The 23,771-nt window shown below is 43.3% G+C and overlaps 1 protein-coding gene across 2 annotated transcripts in view; it reads left to right on the top strand.

The window, feature by feature from the left end:
* Positions 1 to 23,771, top strand: part of LOC137346836 (flotillin-2-like) — a 122,350-nt gene that overhangs the window by 74,222 nt on the left and 24,357 nt on the right. For both annotated transcript variants that reach the window (XM_068010756.1, XM_068010757.1), the window contains 2 exons: positions 13,046 to 13,169; positions 15,655 to 15,773. In XM_068010756.1, the coding sequence (XP_067866857.1) occupies positions 13,046 to 13,169; positions 15,655 to 15,773 (243 nt within the window). The remainder of the gene's footprint in view (positions 1 to 13,045; positions 13,170 to 15,654; positions 15,774 to 23,771) is intronic.

Raw genomic sequence — 23,771 nt, 5'->3', positions numbered from 1 at the left:
TTCCTGAAGAATTGAATGGGGGAAAGAAATCTGAGGGAACAGACTCTGACGAGGTGACCCAAGAAAAGATGCAAAAACTAGAAAAGAAAATCAAGATTAGATAATGATGGGAAATTAATGGTCCAATCTTTAATGTAGTTGGGTAGTTTCATGATGGGAGCAAATTTCTTTTCCCCGATAACTGGGTGTCTGATATCATAGGAGCTATGAATTTCCAAACTAAGCTGCAGAGAAATCCTCTAAGTAGAGTCTTTGTTTGTTGGATGTAAAGTGCAGGCATCGCCCTCTCGGGGCACTCGCCACATATTCAAATCCCAAGAGCTTAGATGCAGTTTAGCAAGGGGCAAAGCTGAGGGAGCCCCGTATGTGCACAGGGTTACCGCTGGAGTTTAATTAGCTAAAGCAGCCCATCAGCATCGTTCAATGAAGAGCTGTTAATAAAGCATCCCTGGTTTCATAAATAGAAGCATAGTGTACAAAAGCTTCAAAGTTATGCAATACCTTTAATAACCGATGGTTAGGCCTCAGCTAGAGTGTCGGCCATGGCTCAGTGGGAGCATTCCTGCCTCTTGATCAGAAGGTTCTGGGTCCAGGTCGCACTTCAGAGACTTGAGCTGATAATCCAGGCAGGGGTGTAGTACTGAAGGAGTGTTGCAATATCAGAGGTGTGCCGTCATTCGGGTGAGATTTAAAACTAGGTCTTATCGGCCCCCACAGATACTAGATCTAATGGCATTATTTCAGAGAACATCAGGGGAGTTCAGCCCAAATTCCTGGCCAATATTTATCCCTCAATCAATATCTGGCCATTATCACATTGTTTTGTGCAGATTGGCAGCTGTGTTGCTTACATTATAACAGTGACGGCACTTCAATAATTTATTAGCTTCAAAACACTTTGGGCAATCCTGAAATCATGATAGTTCTATATTATTGTAAGTATTTCTTTCTGTCGAGAGTTTTGTGCCCAGTTCTGCGCAGTACACTTTAGGAAGGGCGTCAAGGCCTTGGAGCCGGGATAGAGGAGTTTTACCTGAATTGTACCACGTATGAGGGACTTCAGTTATGTAAATAAGGAGAAACTGTGTCAACTGGCAGGTTGGGAAGTAACCAGAGACGGTGGTGCAGGGGTACTGTCATTGGACTAGCAATCCAGAGGCCAGGCTAATGCCCTGGGGACAGGGGTTTAAATCCCACCACGGCGGCAGGTGGAATTTAAATTCAGTTAATTAATTTAAAAAATACAAAATTGAAATCTAGTCACAGTTTCATGGCACCTTTACTATCATCAATTGTCGTAGAAACTCATCTGGTTCACTAATGTCCTTTTAGAAAGGAAATTTGTTGTCCTTACCTGGTCTGGCCGACACGTGACTCCAGACCCACAGCAATGTGGTTGATTCTTAAATGCCCTCTGAAATGGCCCAGCAAGCCACTCAGTTGTTAAAGGCAATTAGGGATGGGCAACAAATGCTGGCCTTGCCAGCAACGCCCATATCCCATGAAAGAATAAAAAAAAAAATTCAGATGGGCGGAATTGAGGAGAAAAAATATTTATACCTCGAATTTTGATCTGGAATGTGCTGTGTGAAAAAGATTGAAGCAGATTCAATAGTAACTTGCAAAGGGAATTGGATCTATACTTAAAAAGAGAAGCTTTGCAGTGATTATGAGAAGCACCCCCCCCCCCCCCATGACAGTTGTCATTTATATAGCATTTTAAATGGAGGTGTTTCACAGAGCAAGTAATCAGCCAAAGTAGGAGATATCGGGAGGGGTTTAATATTTTAGCTGAAAGATGGCATGTCCAACAGTGCAGCATTTCCTTAGAACTGTACTGAAGTATCAGCCTGGATTGTGGGCTCAAGTTCTTGAGTGTGGCTTGAACCCATGATCTTCTGACTCGGAGGCAAGAATGCTACCACTGAGACAGGGCTGTCCCGTAGCAAAGTTTTGGATGAGCTGAAATGTATACAGTAGGGAGGGTGAGAGGCCAGCCAGGAGAGCATTAGAGTACGAGTCTGGAGGTGAAAAAGCCATGGATCCGGGTTTCAGTGGCGGCTGGACTGGAGGGGGAGATGTTGCAGAGGGAGAGGTAGTCTGCCTTTGTGATGCAGAGGCTATGGGGTTAGAAGTATGGCGTTGTTTAGGATGCCAAGGTTGTGAACAATGTTCATCTTGAGATAGTGTCTGAGGAGGGGGAATAAGATCAATATACAGGGCATGGTGTTAGTGACAGAGGTTGCAAACATTGGCTTCGGTCTTCCCAACGTTTAACTGGCAGAAATTGCTGCTTATCTAAGACTGGATGTCAGACAAGCAACGTGGATGCAGTGGAGTAGTCAAGAAAGATAGTGGAGAGGTAGAGCTGGGTGTTATCAGTGTGCTTGTACAAGCTGACTCCATGTGGCCAGGAGACAGCACATAGAAGAGGACAGAGTCCATGGTCAATCCCCAGAGCCAGTGGCACAAACTAGTGAGATCTACTCTACTTCTTTTTGCTGTGTGACTGAGTTGACATTGGCAGAGTGGTGAAATTGATGGCATGTCCCAGCACTCCTTACTTAACGGCAGGTTTTGTTGTAACTTGCATTAGTATTTTAGAAACTTGCTGCGTATAAGATTTATAATTTAAAGAATTTGAGTCCGCAGAATATCATCTATGCGTTGCTTTTCATGTTATTTCAGTGTTTGCTATAATTGCACTTTGTAACTGAGACAACCTCCAGTGTGTCTTAAATTAGTGTCTTTAGAGTTTGCAGTGACAGGAATTCTCTTGGCTGAATTAATTGTTCTGCTAATCATACTTTTTTTCTATTTGCATGTTCAAAACTTCAAACTGGAATAGATTAGTGCTGTCCCTATTTGTAATAGAATCAAATCCAAGAATAGCGATATGTGGCTCAGATTTTGAGAAGGGATGACTGTGTTTGGACAGAGAAAATCTTGAATCTGGAGGAGAGTGTAATGGCACTTGCCTCCAAATGTTCACTAATGAGGCTTTGATCTTGAGTGGGTCTTAAACTGTATGAGCTTCAGAGTTTTATTAGAAACCTGCTTCAAACGCAAAGCTGAAAAGTGTACGTTACATTGGACTGTGAAGTCTGCCTGTAGCCATCTCTTTACTTCACATGTTCAACCTCCCCGAGACCTTGATATTAATGAATTCATCATAGGGAAACCTTTTGAGGTTTTTATTTAAACCTAACAGTAGAGTAAACCACTAGCTGTGGTACTGAGCGATACAGGCTGGAAGATTACCAGCCTTGGTATCCTGTCTAGTGAGGATAGTGGTCAGGATCCTGTCTACTCTTGACTTTTAAATTGATTATTTCAAATTATTTGTTAATTCAGTCTTTTAATTGAATTGAAACTATTGTATAATTTTGTTCTTTTTTTTCTCAAACAAAATTTTGATTTTAAGTTAATAGGGTAGGCGATATTGGCCTCTAGATCTGTAGGTTAGGAAGAGGAGAGAAGTCAGCAAGAAGTTCATGCTGCCCCATTGCTACATAGTGACCGTGCTGGAAAGAGCATGTGTGAATATCCAGGTGAGGACAGCACTGGGCTGAACAGTGATGCTCTGCAGAGTTGAATAGCCCACTGGCTAGGCTGACAAATGAAGCAAGTACCTGGTCAAGGCACCTGGACCCCAGTAAGATCTTCATGAGATGAGGGAGAAGTTAAGCAATCACAATATTATTATTGAAAGTTCAAGATATTTCATTTGATTGTGTCTACTAGTTTTTATTTTCAGCCCTTCAAAGCTTGTGATTGACAATTTTGGAATGTAAGAAAATTCATCAGATTTTTGAGATTCAAATTGAGCGTTAATTTAGGTGCCAGTTTTTCCTTCAATAAAATAATTTGCATAAGTGATCACTCTAATTAGTGTAAGTGGCTAGATTTGCAAAGTGTATTTATGCTTCCCCTTCCTTGCACTGGCCTATGTTGCCACCTTGTTGATGCACCTATCAATATGGGAGTCTGTGCTGATCGATGGAACAGTTTTGTTCTAATGGTTTTAATGCACTCAGCCACTGTCAGTCAGTTTGCTGCAAATGGACTGTGAGCCCCAAGTCCTGATGTTGGGTTGTAAGGTGCATTTATGTTGCCTGGTTGTTGCCCTGCTGTCCAGGGAGAGCGACGTCTGTAATTTATTCTCCCCCTTTTAAAGTTTGACTGCCAGTCACACTGAGCTAATGGCTGTAAGTAAAAGCGCCACCTTTGTGTTTCGAGCTTGGGAGTGTTTGAATGCAGCTGACAGGAAGGAGAACTGTGTGTTTCCTGTGCCCTGTGCTGCTACCTAATCTAAAAGTACCTTTCTCATGGTGCATGCAGGACCTAATCTTTTTAAATTCGACTAAAATTGGAATTTTATTTGGAAAGTTTCGCTAACCAAATAGAAATATTCATAAACATTACAAACTGCAACTTTCAATACTCTGAAGCAGACATTCTGAAAAAGACAGTTCATCTGCAGCAAGGCAAAGTAATTTGCCCCATCAAGCCCCAACTATGTATGATTTTTTCATAGACTTCCCTCCTCTACCACACACAGGACCACCACCTTTTGATCTCCTGCATCACTAAAACCTAAGTATTGTTAGCACAAAGCTCCTGATGAAAGGTCACAGACCTGAAACGTTAATGCTGCTTCTCTCTCCGCAGATGCTGCCTGAGCTGCTGAGTATTTCCAGCACTCTTTATGACCTAAGTTCTTGCCCCTGGAGAAAAATAAACACGGGGCACTGCTGTGGAATCCTGTTAGTTTGATATAGAGATAATTGCTCACTGTTCCTTGTATTAGCACCTGAGCTGAAGTTCCCTTTCATTTTTTTAAAAATTGGCTCCTGGCTATTACCAGCGATACTCTCTCCCTTCATTATTTTCTGGCTGCTTTGAGTGAGTCCTCACTACACGTACCATTTGTGAGCTGCACCAGCCTAATGTGATTTTTTTTTAAATTGTTGATTGCCACAAATCGAGTCGCTCATGATAGCAGCAGTAACCTTGAAGTTCATCGAATTTTACAGCTCTGTAGGATGTCATTCAGCCCACTGTGCCTGTGCTTGCCCTTTGAAAGAACTATCCAATTAGTCCCATAGCCCCTGCTCTTTCCTCATCGCCCTGCAAATTTTTTTCCACCTTTAAGTACTTAACTAGTTCCCTTTAAAAAAAAATGTTGGCGAGCCACTCCATTTTGGTTAGCACCTGCTAAGTGGGACTTGGACTTGTGCCACTGTTCCCTGGTAGGCCTGCCCCACACAATCCATTACATTAAAAGTAAATTCCACAGTATTGGAGACCCATCCTCTCCTTGGTCTCCCAATCTGCTCCCTGCTTTTGGTTTAGTAAACATATTCATGGCATTAGCCTACTTTGTTAATGATGCAAACTGACACCCACTGGGTTAGCTCAACACTTGTTCCTGGCCCTTACCTGTGTTTTTTTTTAAAGATTTTTTTTTAAATTATCAAGGATATATTATCCAGTACTCTCTAGTAGTCTCTGTCTAGAGAGACCAATTCAGAAGGTGGAGGACTGGCTTCCTCCAATAGCTGTACTACAGAGTGAAGGCATAAGGCAGTTTTTAATCACGGAGGAGTGACACAGCATCAGTGTCAGTTACCTTAATTAGTGGGACTGAGTGATTTGAGGTGAAAAGAGAAGTGAGTGACAGGCACTTGTCCCCAGAATTCCCTCCTGTGCGCATCCATTTCAGGGAGCTAGAACAGATGAGATGTGGGAGTGCCATCAGCCAGGGCTTCCTATCGAATTGACCTGCGCAAGTGCACTCACTCCAACTGCATCCAACTCCACTGTACCTGTCCTCTCCAGTGGATGCTTACATGGTCCCCAAAGATTATTGTAAAATGGGAACTGCAAAATAGAAGTGCAGAAGACCTCGAGCTAAGTTAGAAACTGTGGGGCAATCAGTTTTTTTTTCGTGGGATGTGGGCGTTTCTGCCCATCCCTAATTGCCCTTGACAACTGAGTGGCTTTCTAGGCCATTTCATTGGGCAGTTAAGAGTCAATCACACTGCTGTGGGTCTGGAGTCACATGTAGGCCAGACCAGGTATGTATGGCAGCTTTCCTTCCCTAAAGGACGTTAGTGAACCAGATGGGTTTTCGCGAATATCGATAGTTTCATGGCACCATTACTAAGACTAGCTTTCAATTCCAGATTTTTTAATGAATTAATTAAATTTTATTAAGTTTCACCAGCTCGGGCTCGATTGCGATGCTAACGGTGGTCATATCTTGGCAATGCTCACTGTATAAGCTTGTGCATAAAGATTGGTCACTTGGCCAGTGTACTGGAGGAGAGCACCTCCCACCCACGCCCCCCCCCCCCCCCCACTGCCTCGGGGAAACGTACCCCCACAGAACATCGTGCCTTCAGAAGAAGAGTGAGAGGGGTGACAAAATTGGCAAAAATTCCTTTTACAAACAAAAGTATTCGATTTGATTTTACTTTTTTAAGATACTGTGTCTCTGTTTCCAAACAGTAAAAGTGTCCCCTTACACAAAGCAGTTTAGAGAACTCAACCCACAAAATCACAGGCTGTCACAAGAAGATTAATGTGTAGGTGGAATGAGAAGATAGGAAATAGATTATATCTCGTTAAACTCACTTATTCAGATGTCACATAGTTAAATTTCAATCAACAACTTTTTAAAATTGGGCATAATTAGCACTTTATTATTCAGTGTAAATTGAACTTGGATGACACCTCGGGTTTAGATTTCACAGCCCCTATTAAGCGCTGTTGACCACTTCTGAAATCATCATCTTCCCTGCATTTCTGCCCCCCACTCCCCTCCCCTCCCCCCCCCCCCACCCCCCCCCCCCCCCCCCACCAACCTGAAGTTGCAAAAATGCTTTTTATCTAATGTCTCGCTCTGCATGCACATCACAGAACAGTTTTTCAGGTTGTGCTGCTGTGGTGAAAGGGCTGGCAGAGACCAAAAGGAAAAGTGTCTGGCTGCTGATCATTAAATTATAACCACTTTGGAAATGCACACTGCACTGCCATATTGGAGCATTGACCCAAATGATTCAATAAAACTTTGCAGCCTTGAGTGGCCGTTTTCGAATATAATTCTGTTAAGAATCATTTCTCCATATTGGTCTGTACAGTGATCAGTACTTTACATTGCAGCATGTGCAATGTTATCTGTTTAAATCTCATTAGTGGAAGAGTTTATGGATAATAATTTCTTGCCAACACAGCACATGACCAATCTTCGATTGCTTGTAAATACCGTACAAATTACAGCCACGAACCAACTCCAAAATGGCAGATAGATCACTGACTCAGCACTTGTTTGCTGTGATAAACCCATACTGCACTTCTTTGCCATGGTAAAGCACTGAAGGTGGATGCAGCCAGTGACTCAAACAAGGTTTGAAATACCAGAGGGGAGAAAAGGCTGGGATGCAAAGAGCACCCAAACTAAAATAGAAAAATAGCATTTTTCAAAAGTGTTGCCAGCACAAAGCTTCTGTTTCCTATCTCATCGGCATCTTTCACTTCAGACTTATTGTGTTTTATTTAAAATTCCCCTCTCTTTTCCTTGCTGTTTGTCCTTCCCCCTCCCCACCTTAAAAGTTCTTGAATATAAAAGGAATTAATTCAGGAAATTGAGTGAATACTCATCCAAAACTTTTGCTCATTGAATTAATGCTCCATAAATGCACTGTTGTCATTTATTCTCTGATTTATGAACTATTGTGTCATGCCTGTGATCTGTATATCTCTGCACTTGAGATGTGATCACGTTTTTAAGACTATTTTACATGTTTGCTTTTGACTCCTCCCTGACTGCTTTGAATATACATACTGTATGAGGGAAGATGCTGGATTGAAGTCCTGCATTGCCGTTAGCTGATTTCAGCTGTTCCACCAATTGGGGGATTCCACTATTGTCAGACATTGCTGAGGTTGCAGGTAAATCACCCAGAGGGCCCCCCCCCCTCCACCCCTTTCCCCTTCTGGTCACTACTAGGCCAAGGACTGCTGCTGGGAAATGCAAGTATGCAAACAGGATGGGGTTCCAATGTGATGCTGCACATGGTCAAACAGCATCCAAAATTTCTTGTTTGAGCTCATGTGAAGGGTAGCTGCAGGTCAAGGTAGAGGAGGGCTGCAGGTGGCATGAATCAGCATGAGAAGAGTAAGGGAGACATGTTGGTTGAGGGGAAGAAAGAGTAGCGAATGCACTTGTGTCCCCATTGAGAGATCTGATAATCTGGTAATATCTCCCTCTTGCTGCTGACCCGGATGCATTATCTGTGCTTCCAAGAGTTGATTCCTGTACAATCCAAATTGCACATTATTTAACTTGACACAAATGATCTGTAATAAAACTTTCAATATTTTTATTATCTGCACTTGCCCTAGATGTCTTGTATATTGTACCATTAATGCTACAATGCAGCTCAGGATGAGTGCCAAGTAATTCAAAAGATTGCCTTAGAATTGGTCCAATTTTGTCATTCCTCCCCCATCCCCACTCCAGTTTTTAATTTCCTTCTGGCACGAGGCAATGCTTCTTGTATCAGGGTAAGCAAGCGGCCACATTCCAGGCCAGAACTGACTAGGTGCAAATAGTAGAATTACTTAATTGTCTTTTATTATATTTACGTTCAAAATTCTTGAATTTAAAAATAAACTTGAAGAAAGCAAACTAAACAGAATGGTCAAGCCAGTTTCTCCTCCTTCCTCTCCCTACACAAAACAAGAGCTGCAGATAAAGAGGTTTACCTGTAGCCAAGTGATTATAGATCAACAACAACCTGCATTTATACAGTGCCTTTAATGTGTACATGCACTATTTATCCCAGAACAAGGGCTGCATGGTTCCTTTCAGGCTGCTGCACATATAGTTTAGCGGGAACATTAGTTCTGGGGCTGGAGGAGGTTAGAGATAGGGAGGGACAAGGCCATGGCAGGATTTGAAACTAAGGATGAAAATGTTTAAATCAAGGCATTGCAGACAGGGAGCCAGTGTCAGTCAGTGAACACAGGAGTGATGGGTAAACGAGACTTGGTACAAGTTAGGAACTGGGCAGCAGAGTTTTGAATGAGTTGAAGTTTACAGAGCATGTCTTTAAAAGGAGTTTTCTCCATAGATACTGCTGATCTGGTCATTGAACCTGTTACTGTGACATCTGCCAGAGTGGCCTGCTGATGAGTTTCTCAGGTATAGTCACGATGGACTGAATGGCCCCCCTTTTCTGCTGTATCATTCTATGATTATCCACCTCCTTCCACCTTCTCTTTGGCCAGTGGTTAAATCTCTGTTGCCCTCTGGTCTGTATTGGGCACAGCAACGAGGCTGAGGTAGGGACCTCTGGTTTATATAATCAGCTCATTTCAAACTGCCTGCAATTTGGAACTGAATTAGCAAATATAAAAATACTTCTGTGGAAATTGGAATCTTCTTTTATGAATCGGCCACCCACTTCCTTTGAATGTCGCATTGCAATATAACAAAGTGATCCCAAACCAAATTACAGTTAATTGCTGCATAATTTTTATTTTAAAATTGAAATATGAAACTGTAGAGAGGTACTGTGAAGAATTTTTTTTTTAAAAAAAGGTGGTTACAAATAACTCTTAAATTACGAATGACCGATTAAATCAGGTCAAGTATTAAGAGTGTTCCAGGATAAGGGCTTTGGGTGGCCACTGCTTGAAGTGTTTAAGTACGTTCATTTAAAAATGAATTGCAGCAATTAACACTTGGACACCGGAGTACGAGGCAGTTAAAATGGCTCCTGACTTTGGTCTCTGTCTCAGTTGCACCAAGAGTGAAAGTATCAAGCGGAGCTGCAGTCTTTCCCTGCGGGGCAGAGGGCAGAACCTCACCTTCATGCTACTCCCTCATATACCGGAGCATTGTTCATGGTCTGGGAAATGAGTAGACCACCCTGGCAGCAGCAGAGCTGACAGAATCAGCTAGGACTCGGTGGGGGGAGGGTGGGGGGGTGGGGGGTGAAGGCAAATAAAAGATAAATTATGCAGAAAATGTAGTCTGCAATGTTAAACATTCCAAAATAAAAATCACTTGAAAGTGTTTGCTTGAGGATTACGGGCTGTCTGATTGGAGCTGCCATTCTCTAGTTACATCCAGGACCACGGCAAAGCTTTTATATTGCGGAATCCCCAGAAACTGTAGCAAATCCCCACCCACTCAGGAGGTTCATCTTTCTCACCATTCAGCTCATCTTCCCATCTCCTGTCTGATGTTGTTGCTCTGGGTTTGAAGAGTCACTGCGTACTGTAAGTGACACTTCCTGACCTCTTAATAGTTTTGCAAGGACGGGGGTTTTCTTCCAAAGCATGCAGCAAAATTCCATTTTACAGACTATCTGCATCAGGTTGGAGCTGATTGTGTTGCTCAGAGGCAAACCCTGAAGGGAAGGAGGGTGGAATGCAGCAAAGTGTGATGGTCTACTGGGGAAGGAGGGGACAGAAAGAGAGAATGCTGCTGTGCAGTGGACAAGACAAGGAAGAAAAGGGGTGAAAGGTCTGAGGTGAACCTGGTGAGAATAATGCCAACAGGAACTGGAGTGTGTCAGCTGTGGCTCAGTGGGTCGCAGTCTCGCCTCTGCATCAAAAGGTTGTGGGTTCAAGTCCCATTCCAGAGACTTGAGCACAAAAATCCTAGTCTGACACTCCACTGCAGTACTGAGGGAGTGCTGCACTGTTGGAGGCACTGTGTTTTGAATGAGATGTTAAACCAAGGTGCCATTTGCCCTCTCGGGTGGATCTAAAAGATCATATTGCACTATCTCGAAGAAGAGCTGGATTTCCTGGCCAATATTTATCCCTCAATCAATATTTCTGGCCATGATCACATTGCTGTTGGTGGGAGCTTGCTGTGTGTAATTTGGCTGCCGTGTTTCCGACATTACATTCACTCTTGGTGCAACTGAGACAGAGACCAAAGTCAGGCGTCATCTTAACTGCCTCGTATTCCGATGTCCAAGTGTTAATTGCTGCAATTCATTTTTAGATGAACGTACTTAAACACTTCAAGCAGTGGCCACCCAAAGCCCTTATCCTGGAACACTCTTAATACTTGACCTGATTTAATCGGTCATTCGTAATTTAAGAGTTATTTGTAACCACCTTTTCAAAAAAAAATTTTCACAGTACCTCTCTACAGTTTCATATTTCAATTTTTAAATAAAAATTATGCAGCAATTAACTGTAATTTGGTTTGGGATCACTTTGTTATATTGCAATGCGACATTCAAAGGAAGTGGGTGGCCGATTCATAAAAGAAGATTCCAATTTCCACAGAAGTATTTTTATATTTGCTAATTCAGTTCCAAACTGCAGGCAGTTTGAAATGAGCTGATTATATGCTTCAAAAATACTTTATTGGCTGTAAAGCACTTTGGGGCATCCAGAGGTCGTGAAAGGTGCTATATAAATGCAAGTCTTTCTGTCTCACAATGGTCTACTGAGCGAGGAGGGGGAAGAGAGAGAGAAATAGGTGAACTGGATGGGGTGAAGGGTGTCAGCATGATTGGAGGAAAGAATGGCAGCAGGAACTGGGGTAAAGGTAAGAGAGAAATCCCAGCATAAACTGGTGGGGGGGCAGTTGCTGGTAGGGAGGGGAGAGAGAGAGCAATCCCAGTATCCAGTCAGTCATGCAAGACGCTGACGGCCACTAATTTCAAACCTCCTGCACTTCCTGTAAAGTGAGCCTGTGTCTTCCCATCAGAGAAGCAAGTTGCATCAGCAAACATGGTTAGACACAGAGGAGACTCACAGGAGAGGCTGGAAGTGGAGAGATGGCTGCCGCTGAAGTTGACCTGAATGTTGTCGCTGTTGGCAAAAGCACCAATCATGTTTGGTTGTTTGTGGGTGAGATGTGCCTCTGGTCCAGGTTGCAAGTCTGCTTTGGTGTGACACATGCCCTTTATCTTTAGGCGCACCTCGCACCCTCTGGTTGTAGAACCTGACTGAAACCTGCCAGCTTCGCACTGCCACCTTCCAGACTGGAGAAGGTTCTTAACTAACTATAAGCTTCTTACTGAACACTTGGGTTTACAGTGACCTGAAATTGTGGGGAAATATCAGCCCTCTGGGTTGAGGCTACCTGTAATTCATTTCAACTGTTATCCACGAGTATCTTGTTGCTGTTTAATCACAATTTATTGAGAAGGTAGATCTGTTTGGCATTACCTTTCCTTAGATATTTGCCCTTTGAAATTAAGTGACGTGCGGTTCTGTTACCACAGAAGGGCTGTACAAATGGGGCACTTTTCACATGCTCCCATGTTCGCAACTCTACAATTCCTGGGACTTCTCTGGCTCTTCCACATGCGACTCTTCCCCTCCCCCCTCGTCAACTCCACATTTTGTTTTTTTAATTATTTTGCCAGTTGGACCATAACTGTGAAAGCTGCATACCACGCTGAGGCATTTTTGACTTGCTTTGATGTAGTAAAAGTATTTGGTGGTGTGATTCACGCAGATGCATGCGCTGGTGAAGCCTCTATCTGAGCCAGTCTGATTCACGTTTTCAAATAAGTTGTAATCAGTAGTTTTTTTCAAAAAGTGTTTTGCCTCTGTACCCTGCAACAGCTTAACTTAGCAACATTTACTTGCAGAAATTCAATGAGGTGATAGACTGAAATTTTCAGATTCCTCTATCAGGTGGTCAGAATGAAAAATCCGTTTTTAAGTTACTTAGATTCCTTTCAATTTCCTTGTTGCCATGTTAAAGTGTTACAGGGTGCAATACTGTTTTGTTGCTTTGTGCATTGGTATGATTTCTGTTTATATTGGATGTGCTTTGCTTTTATTTTGCTCTGCTAATCTTTCCTGGTGCAGTCCTGCAATTTTTAACACCTTATAATCTTTAGAAAGTATTACAGAGCTGCAGTTTTATTTTAATTCTGTAGGTTTTAATACCTGCTTCTGTTAATAGTCTTAAAGTATTATGTAGTTATGTAGCTGTTTGTTATGTAGCTGTTTGTCACTTGCTGTTGGCTTACATTCTGCTCCCTATGTGCAGGTGAAGGTAATGACTGAGATGGAGCTGCTAGCCGTGGCGTGTGAGCAGTTCCTGGGGAAAAGTGTCCAGGAGACCAAAAGTGTCGTGTTACAAACCCTAGAAGGACATCTCCGAGCTATCTTGGGTAATTGGTAGTCTTGAGTTTGTTTAAATTCTCCATCACAAGCCTGCTCCTCCCTCCCACCCTAAAAATAAGACTATTTTCACAAGCTATCACTCAGTGGGTAGTACAGTCCCCATCGTTCATAGCGCGCCTGTTGGTGTTAATGTGATCAGCCTGCTGTAAGAGTTGGCTGGTGTATCATCATTTACAGGGACTAATGACCTTCCTCGTTAAAGAGGACTGAGAGCAGTGAAGAGGGCCGCGCACACACACACACCCTCTCGCAGCCAGGCACCACTCCATGGCTGCCTTGTTTAAGATCCTTCCCTTCTTAGGCAGTGTGACTCTCTACAGAGTGTACACACGATGCCTTATGTTTGACCACATCCCTCCGCAACTCCCTTCCCAGCCTCCGTGCAAAGGTGGGGGTTGGGGGGGGGAAAGTATACTAGTAAATCAACTCCAGAAGCATTGATGACGGGAGCTTTATTGTACACATTGAGGATGAGTGAACTTTAAAGTTGATGTATCCTCACAATTTATCAGTGGTGTTTAAGTCTTTGTGCCTAAGTACAGTGGGTGAGGCTATGTTGAGAGAAGATCTAATAGTCATTTTGCCACATTTTAAGCGACATTTGCTTTCATGTTCCCGGTTGTCTCCATCACTGTTGATCAGATACTCCAGTGAACCTGTCTTCCAAATTTGATGTTATACACATTACTGAATTCCTTTGGCACAACCAGCTGCCCTAGCTGAACGAGCCTCCTGCATATCCTTCAGATCCACCAGGAGGCCAGTAGTATGTAGGCAAAATGTCACTGGCTGCAGGGCTTCAGCTGCATTTCTCCTGAAATAGCCGTGCAGAGCTCTGAACACTGAACAGAGGCATTGCATACCACAGATATTGATTTTTGAAGTGTGATCAAGTTTCCCTTATAAACCAAATAAAAACTTTCCCTGTCACAACCAGTGAGCGAATCAATTTAAGATTTAATTCAAAAATCAGTTCTTCACAAGAACACACGCCCTACAGCTATCAATAACTAAGTACCATCAATAATCAGGAAGTCCAAAGTTTAAAAGAAGTTGATTACCCCCAAATCAAAATTTAAAATCCAAACTTGACTTCATTACTTGATTTACCTAATCATCTCTCCTACTGTTTTAAAACAATAATTTATGTAATGCCTTTCACAACCTCAGGACATCCCAAAACACTTTATAGCCTTTGCAATCTTTTGACCTGTTGCAGCATAAAAATCGCAGCAGCCAATTTGCTTACAACAAGGTCCTACAATGACCACATAATTTGTTTTAATGAGATTGGTTGAGGGATAAATATTGGTCAGGGCACCAGGGAGAGCTCCCCTGTTCTTCAAAATAGTGCCCTGCTTAATGTCCATCTGTGAGGGCTTACAGGGCCTCAGTTTAATATTTCATCTGAGAGATGGCACTTCTGACAATGCAGCACTCCCTCAGCACTGCACTGGGAGTGTCAGTCTGAATTTTGTGCACAGGGCCTAGAGTGAGATTTAAATCCACAACCTTCTGACTTCAAGCAAAATGTACTACCCCCTGAGTCATGGCTATGAATCTTGCACTGTGGCCCTTTGCCCTTTTCTTAAATTTCAAATAGCACAAATTCTGTTTCTGCTCTGCTCTCATTTGCCATGAGTTTAAAAGATTTATATATTTTTCAAATTAGCCCAATCACTTGATTACATTAAACTTACACAGATTCACTTTGAATGTGTCCTCAGCCTGACTCAACACTCCAGAAACCATACCAAAGCTAATTTAACTTTCAGTGGGAGTTGTAGGTGCAGGCAAGAAAAAGCATCATCATTGTAAAGAATACATTACCTATGTCTCTGTCGCAGCAGGATTAGCTCAGACTTTGTTCCTGCCTCAGTCCTGAATAACAATTCAAATTGGTGCTAATCATATAAAATAGGTTTTTATGGTTGTTCTGTGGGGTGAGTGAGGAGCCGTAGATATAGTGGCTGTCTCCCTGGAACATGTCTGGAGGTGGATTGTAGCGATATTCTCTCTAACTGCCCACTTAGGGGACTGAGTGGGCTGGACATTCCTCCTCTGGTTGTTTTTCCACTACTCCTCTGATTGCTGAGAAATTCTAGTTGATACAGCTCACAGTAACTGAGCAGAGCAGGCTCACTTCAATCCTGTGCCTCCTCCCACCCTTGGCCTGTGTCCTCCCCATTCCCTGTACCATTGGCTGTTGCCACACATTGAAATGACTTTTTTTTTAAAAAGGCATTTAACAATCTTTTATTTAATTGCGACTTTAAGTCAGTTTTGTTGGTGTTTTATTATTTTAACCTTTATAATTCTCAAATCCCTTGTTGAGTTGCAGACTAATGTGTAGTTTTCTCCTCACCTCTTTGCCCCCCCATCTCCAAAAGAGTTGTTTGCTAACTGGATCCCCCCGGCTTTCGGACTCATTAGCGTCAATTGACTCAGTTTTTCTTCCCTCCCTTCCCACAGGAACACTGACCGTTGAAGCCATCTATCAGGACCGAGATCAGTTTGCTCAGCTGGTGCGTGAAGTGGCTGCTCCTGATGTAGGCCGCATGGGAATCGAGATTCTCAGCTTCACCATCAAGGTTAAGATTAAGAAACGTACTTCGAATGCTGATTTATCTGCAGCCAACTTTAGTTTCACTTGCTTTTCATTTTTAATAAATTCAAAAAGCTCCCATCAGCAGCTGCATCCAAGGTTTGTAAAGATCAGGTAAAGAGTCAAATGGAATAAGCACATGGACAGGTGCTGTGTGTCAGGGAATTTGTCACTTCTGCTTGGAGTGGGTCAGTGGAAACAAGATGAGGCCATTTAACCTCTTGAGCCTGTTGCACCGTTCAATTAGATCATAGCTGATCTGTATCTTATCTCCATCTGTCCACTTGGTTCCGTGTCCCCTAATATCCTTACCCAACAAATATCTATCAAACTCAGTTTTGAAATTTTCAGTTGACCCCTAGCCTTAACCTCTTTTTGGAGGAGAGAGTGTTCCAGATTTCCGCTATCCATTGTATGAAGAAGTGCTTCCTGACATCACTCCTGAACGGCCTAACTCTAATTTTAAAATTATTCCCCCTTGTTCTGGACTTCACCTGCGCACCCCCCCCCCCCCCCCCCACCCCAACCAGAGGAAATAGTTTCCCTCTATCTACACAATCAAATCCTTTAACCATTTTAAGTGCCTCAATTAGATCGCCCTTTAATATCCTATATTCAGTGGAATACAAACCTAGTCTTTGCAATTTAACCCTTTTAGTCCAGCTATCATACTGGTGAATCTATGTTGCAGCCCTTCCAAGGTCAGTATATCCTTCCTGAGGTGCGGTACCAAGAACTATATAAAAATTACAGCACAGAAGGAGGCCATTCAGCCCATCATATCCGTGTTGACTGAAAAAACTAGCCGCCCCATCTAATCCCACCTTCCGGCACCTGGTCTGTAGCCCATCCAACTCAGTACTCTAGATGGGGTCCAACTTGAGCTTTATATAACTTCCATCCCTTTGTATTCCAGCTCCCTTGCAATAAAGGCCAACATTCCATTAGCTTTTTAAGTTAGTTTTTGTACCTCTCCACTAGTTTTTAGTGATTTCTGTATTTGGACTCTAAATCGCTCTGACAAGAGTTGAAAGCAGATTTTTCATGCATGTGTTTTTTTTTAAAGGAAGTAGTTTGTGGCATATTTGCATTTAAATGCCAAAGCTTCCCACGCTGCAAGTTCTCGATTTGAATCAACCAATGTGAGTGGGAGACAGCAAATGAAGACGAGCTGTTTCCACACACAGATTATTGGTACACCCAGGCTGTGGTTTGACCATCTCCGTGTGCTCAGTTATAGAGGGGCTTTGGCAGTGCCTTAAGAGCAGATGGCCTGCCTACCTTCTTGGCTGCAAAGTGCTGCATTTGGAGGTTGGAAGAGCAGAGTGGGAAGTGGGACGGAACTGAAGAGGACATATTTAAACAGCACCTTGTGGCTTCTGTTGCAGGCAGTTGCTTTCTCCTTGGGGTTGTGGTTATGTCTGTTTCTGGATCACCTGACCTTCTTTCCCAATTGTAAACTGTTAGATAACTTTCCATTGTTCATGAACTGCTGCAGGGGTTATTACTGCAGGATGTAGGTGATTCAGAACTTGAAGCTCCGATCTAGGTTAGTGCATTCCTCAGCATTTTGGTTCAAATGTCTGGAAAGACAGTTCAAGGCAACTCAATGGCTCAGCTGCATTAAGCACCAATCAGCTAAGGCACACGGGTTTAAAAAGTCCCAGATGCGATCCTTTGGTTGGTATTGAACTCAGCAGGAATGACATTCAGGCCACTAATAGCTCCCCTCTGTACGAAGCTAGAATGCCATTGAACAGGTACACGTTGAAGAAGTGGCCTCCTTTTATATAATGTTATGACTCACTGAATTGCACAGGGCATATAAAACACATCTTATGACGAATTGCCTTAAAATTCTCATCCAGATACATAGTTGTTTTTAAATGAACTGCAGTAGGTACCTGTGATCTGTATGGAAAATGTGACTGGGTATTCCCACTTGCACCATTAAAAAAAAGTTCTCTTCAGATGCATTTAAGGGGAAGCTAGATAAACACATGAGGTAGGAAGGAATGAGGATTGAGTTGATGGTGTTAGATGAAGAGGGTGAGAGGAGACACATGTGCAGCATCGTCAGCACTGACAAGTTGCACCAAATGGTCTGTTTCTGTGCTGTACATTCTATATAATTCCCATTACATCTTCCCCAATGGACCAGGAAGATCCCCGTTCAATCTCTGGACTGTGTAGAGTTAGATATCTCAGTCAGGAAGGTGGTAGCAGAACTACAAGCAGCCTCAGGGCCTGAAGTTCCGAGGCGGCTGAAAATAAACGTGGTGACCACAGATGGACCTTGCCCTATGCTGTGAGAGAGGTTGGACAGACTTGGCTGTGATGCCTCCCGTGGTAATTTAACTTGCTGACACACCAAGGTTTTCACGACAGAGATACACTCTAGAGAGAGTGCTGCATTGTCGGAGGTGCTGTCTTTTGGATGAAACTTTAAACTGACACCCCATCTACTCTCAGGTGGATGTAAAAGATCCCCATCACTATTTCAAGAGCAGGGGAGCTCTCCCCAGCGTCCTGGCCAATACTTATCCCTCAACCAACATCACCAGAACAGATTAGCTGGTCATTATCACACTGCTGTTTGTGGGAGCTTGCTGTGCCCAAATTGGTTACTGCTAGTCCTACATTACAGCAGCAACTGCACTTCAAAAGTACTTCATTGGCTGTCAAGCTCTTTGGGACGTTCTGAGGAAGTACAAGACGCTATATAAATCTTTCTTTACTGAAGGCAAGTTGTAAAGGAAAAACAAATCGTTACAATGTGCCTCAACACGTCTCATGTCTGAATCACTTCATATGCAATGAATTCTTTTGAAACACCATTGCACAACACAAACTCCGCACTCCTGAGCACAGTTTCAAACTCCACATACAGGCAATCAAGATTACCAACTTCTATTTCACAACTATCGTCCATCTCTATCCTTACCTTGCCATATGTTCTGGATAACTTAATTCATGCCTTTGTCAGCTTCAGACCAGACTTGAGCTCCGCCTTAAGTAAAACTAACTCATTTTTGACTTCTCCGCCTGAATCCTATACTATAAAAAACCCCAGTCACCATCACCTTACCTCTAAAGACTCCCCATCCTCCAGTGGAGCTGATGTAGAAATTCAGTCATGTCGTGTAGCCTACTCCTGCTCCTATTTCTTACGTATCTTTGCTCTTCTCTATAAATCCCTCCACGACTTCACGCCTCCCTACCTTTACAGCCTCCTGCAGCAATGCACTTCTGCTTTCGTACCCTCCACATTCTTCCCTTCCTTATGCTGTACCATCTGTGGCAGACCTTCAGTGATACTAGCATTGCGCTCCGGAAGCTTCCCACTTTCAAAAGCCTTCTGAAAATCTACAAGGTTTCTTGTGCAGTGCTCTGTTCAGTCCATTTGATCCTCGCCATTTGATGTGAATCAGTGCTCAGTACCCAGCTGCCACTGAAGATTCCCAAGGGTATGTGTGCATGGAAGTTCTTTTTAAAAATTACCACTGCTGGATATTCAACAGCTGCTTTGATGCTTAAGCAGTAAGTTTATCAAGTTGAGCAACAGAAGCCCATGGGCCAAGCAAGTCCCAAGTTCCACCACCACTGCCCACTGCTCCACCTAAGGTTGTGCTGAGTTGGCCAAGCTCAGCCAGGGTTAGCAGTAGGGAGAGAGACACATGAGCTGGGGAATCCCCATCCACCTGATTGCTGCCTACTAACCCTCACTGGAATTGTGTGCACAAACAATGGGTGAGTACAGACCAAGCCACAGAGCACACATGTGAATACTGGGCACAATAACACAGGGTGGCTAGCATTCATAGCAATGCATCGCACAAAAATGAAATCCCTTCAGGAGAGGAGGGGAAAAAATCTGATTTGCTGTGTATTTTTATTTCAATTTTTTTCTCTAATCTCTTCCCATCAACTTCTTTTCTTCTGCTTGAACTTTAGGGTCATGGAATTCTACAGCATAGGAGGAGGCCACAGCCCATTGTATCTCAGCTGAATCTCTGAAAGGGCTATCCAATTAGTCCCATTCCCCTGCTTTGCTCCCACCACCTACCAACTTTTCCTTTTTCCAAGTACAGATCCAATTCCCTATTCAGAGTTACGACTGAATCTGCTTCTATCTCCCTTTCCGGCAGAGCACTGTCCATGCATAAAATTATCTGTAGAGGTCATTGTGGAAGCAGGAACAAAGAACAGTACAGCACAGGAACAGGCCATTTGGCCCTCCAAGCCTGCACCGATCTTGATGCCTGCCTAAACTAAAACCTTCTACACTTCCGGGGACCATATCCCTCTATTCCCATCCTATTCATGTATTTGTCAAGGTGCCTCTTAACTGTCCTCCCCCGGCAGCAAGTTCCAGGCACTCACCACCCTCTGTGTAAAGAACTTGCCTCGCACATCCCCTCTAAACTTTGCCCCTCTCACCTTAACCCTATGTCCCCTAGTAACTGACTCTTCCACCCTGGGAAAAAGCTTCTGACGATCCACTCTGTCCATGCCACTCATAACTTTGTAAACCTCTATCATGTTGCCCCTGAAACTCCGTCGTTCCAATGAAAACAATCCGAGTTTATCCAACCTCCTCATAGCTAATGCCCTCCAGACCAGGCAACATCCTGGTAAACCTCTTCTGTACCCTCGCCAAAGCCTCCTTCCTTCTGGTAGTGTGGCGATCAGAATTGCACGCAATATTCGAAGTATGGCCTAATTAAAGTTCTGTACAGCTGCAGCATGACTTGCCAATTTTGAAACTCTATGCCCCAACCGATGAAGGCAAGCATGCCGTATGCCGCCTTGACTACCTTATCCACCTACGTTGCCACTTTCAGTGACCTGTGGACCTGTACGCCCAGATCTCTCTGCCTGTCAATACTCCTAAGGGTTCTGCCATTTACTGTATACGTCCCACCTGCATTAGACCTTCCAAAATGCATTACCTCACATTTGTCCAGATTAAACTCCATCTGCCATTTCTCCGCCCAAGTCTCCAACCGATCTATATCCTGCTGTATCCTCTGACAATCCTTATCACTATCCGCAGCTCCACCAACCTTTGTGTTGTCCGCAAACTTACTAATCAGACCAGCTACATTTTCCTCCACATCATTTATATATACTACAAACAGCAAAGGTCCCAGCACTGATCCCTGCGGAACACCACTAGTCACATCCCTCCATTCAGAAAAGCACCCTTCCACTGCTACCCTCTGTCTTCTATGACAGAGCCAGTTCTGTGTCCATGTGACTTCACCTTTTGTACCAGTCTGCCATGAGGGACCTTGTCAAAGCCTTTACTGAAGTCCATATAGATAACATCCACTGCCCTTCCTTCATCAATCATCTTTGTCACTTCCTCAAAAAACTCAATCAAATTAGTGAGACACGACCTCCCCTTCACAAAACCATGCTGCCCCTCGCTAATAAGTTTGTTTGTTTCCAAATGGGAGTAAATCCTGTCCCGAAGAATCCTCTCCAATAATTTCCCTACCACTGACGTAAGGCTCACCGGCCTATAATTTCTTGGATTATTCTTGTTACCCTTCTTAAACAAAGGAACAACATTGGCTATTCTCCAGTCCTCTGAGACCTCACCTGTAGCCAATGAGGATGCAAAGATTTCTGTCAAGGCCCCAGCAATTTCTTCCCTTGCCTCCCTCAGTATTCTGGGATAGATCCCATCAGGCCTGGGGCCTTATCTACCTTAATGCTTTGCAAGACACCCAACACCTCCTTTTTTGATAATGAGATGACTGAGACTATCTACACTCCCTTCCCTAGGCACACCATCCACCAAGTCCTTCTCTTTGGTGAATACTGATGCAAAGTACTTATTTAGTACCTCGCCCATTTCCTCTGGCTCCACACATAGATTCCCTCCTCTGTCCTTGAGTGGGCCAACCCACTCTGACCAATTTCCCGTACTCCAATGAGGCCAAATTTATTTATTTTTTATTTTAGAGATACAGCACTGAAACAGGACCTTCGGCCCACCGAGTTTGTGCCGACCATCAACCACCCACTTATACTAATCCTACATTAATTCCATATTCCTACCACATCCCCACCTTCCCTCAATTCCCCTACCACCTACCTATACTAGGAGCAATTTATAATGGCCAATTTACCTATCAACCTGCAAGTCTTTGGCTGTGGGAGGAAACCCACACGGTGATATTAGAAGCACACATTGACGAAACTCCATGTAGTTCTCTAGGGCTGTGTTATTTTTAGACTGAAATTTTAAAACCATGTTAAGAATGTGGTGAGAGTTTTTGGTTTATATTTTAAGACCTGTCACAGTATATGCTGTGCTTGCATTTATAAACATTGGAAATATGTAATAGCTTAACCCTATGATAACCAAATATATCTCATTTGGAAAAAATATGCATTTTTCATGTTTCACTGGACAAGGACTGACCTTTATGATGTTACTTGCAATGACTGTGCACGTAAATGCAACAATCATTTTGCAAAGTGGAATTGACAATTACAAAGTGTTTATATTAATGGAAGGAATGTTGACCAGGGCAGTGAGAATGATTGTGTCATGGGATTTCCAACATCTGCTCGAATGACTGAAACAGCCAAACAAGGCCTTGGTTTGGTCATCTCTTCTCGAGAACAATACCTCCCTCAGTGCTGCACTAATTTGTCATCTCAGACAATGCACTCAAGCCCTAGAGTGGTGCTTGAACCCACAGCCACATGACTCGAAAGTGAAAATCTGTCCAGCTGAGCCGAACGCTTATCGCTGAGCAGAAATAGTGAAATCCATGAATGATTTAACTTGGGAATTCTCTGACTTGAAATCTAATTGAGTTCCCCTTACTCTGGTGCAGAAATGGTACCGTAGTTCTGAAAGGATTAAACATTAATCATTGGGTGGCGCAGTGGTTAGCACCGCAGCCTCACAGCTCCAGCGACCCGGGTTCAATTCTGGGTACTGCCTATGTGGAGTTTGCAAGTTCTCCCTGTGTCTGCGTGGGTTTCCTCCGGGTGCTCCGGTTTCCTCCCACAGCCAAAAAGACTTGCAGGTTGATAGGTAAATTGGCCATTATAAATTGCCCCTAGTATAGGTAGGTGGTAGGGGAATATAGGGACAGGTGAGGATGTGGTAGGAATATGGGATTAGTGTAGGATTAGTATAAATGGGTGGTTAATGGTCGGCACAGACTCGGTGGGCCGAAGGGCCTGTTTCAGTGCTGTATCTCTAAATCTAAATCATTAAGGCCCATGGTCAACATGAGCTAATGCATTAACCAAATACCGGGGATGGAAACAATTTGGAAGGTGCTGGTTTGCAATCTGAGTGACTTTCCAGTCAGTGCAGAAATACAGGGAATTTGCATTGTGAGCCAACATCCACTGGCTGATTCTTGTTACTTACAATGGTTATTGAAACATTTTTAACTTGTGGGTGAAAATGCCCTGTAAAGCAACACTGATTTAAAGTAATGTGATTTCCTGACCTTAAGTTTCACCAGTAAATTCCACATCACAGGATAGCCTCCAGAAAGTGACAATTCAGCCTCTTTGTTCAGGACGCTCCTTAGTTGTTTTATCAGGCTTGTCAGTAATATTTACTCATGGCATTCTTCAAATTCCTATGAATTTTTAATATGGAAATTGTTCTGTCATTGCCAATATTGTGTTTGTCTCTGACTTTGGCAGTTCCAACATGATCTCACACTGGAGTTTGAGAGAGTCTGGATTAAATGTACAATCCTTTTCTGACTCCCCATGTTGCTCTCAAATAGCCCCCAATTTGGTTCTTCTGCTGATCTCTCCCTCCGTCTCTCACCGCTGGGGAAGGGTTTTCATTCTGTGCACCTCCTCCAGCATGGCTGAGATCAGGAACTCAGTGAGAGCCACAGCCCTTAGCTGGGGACAAGGTTGACTGTCAGTTGGCTAAAACTTTAGGTCAGCAGACAACCTTCCAAAGCTTAATTTAAAAGCTACTTTTGGC

This window comes from Heterodontus francisci, chromosome 30 (assembly GCF_036365525.1).
Source record: "Heterodontus francisci isolate sHetFra1 chromosome 30, sHetFra1.hap1, whole genome shotgun sequence".
Taxonomy (NCBI): domain Eukaryota; kingdom Metazoa; phylum Chordata; class Chondrichthyes; order Heterodontiformes; family Heterodontidae; genus Heterodontus; species Heterodontus francisci.
The sequence above is the reverse complement of the archived record's forward strand: the minus strand, read 5'-3'. Positions and strand labels throughout refer to the sequence as shown.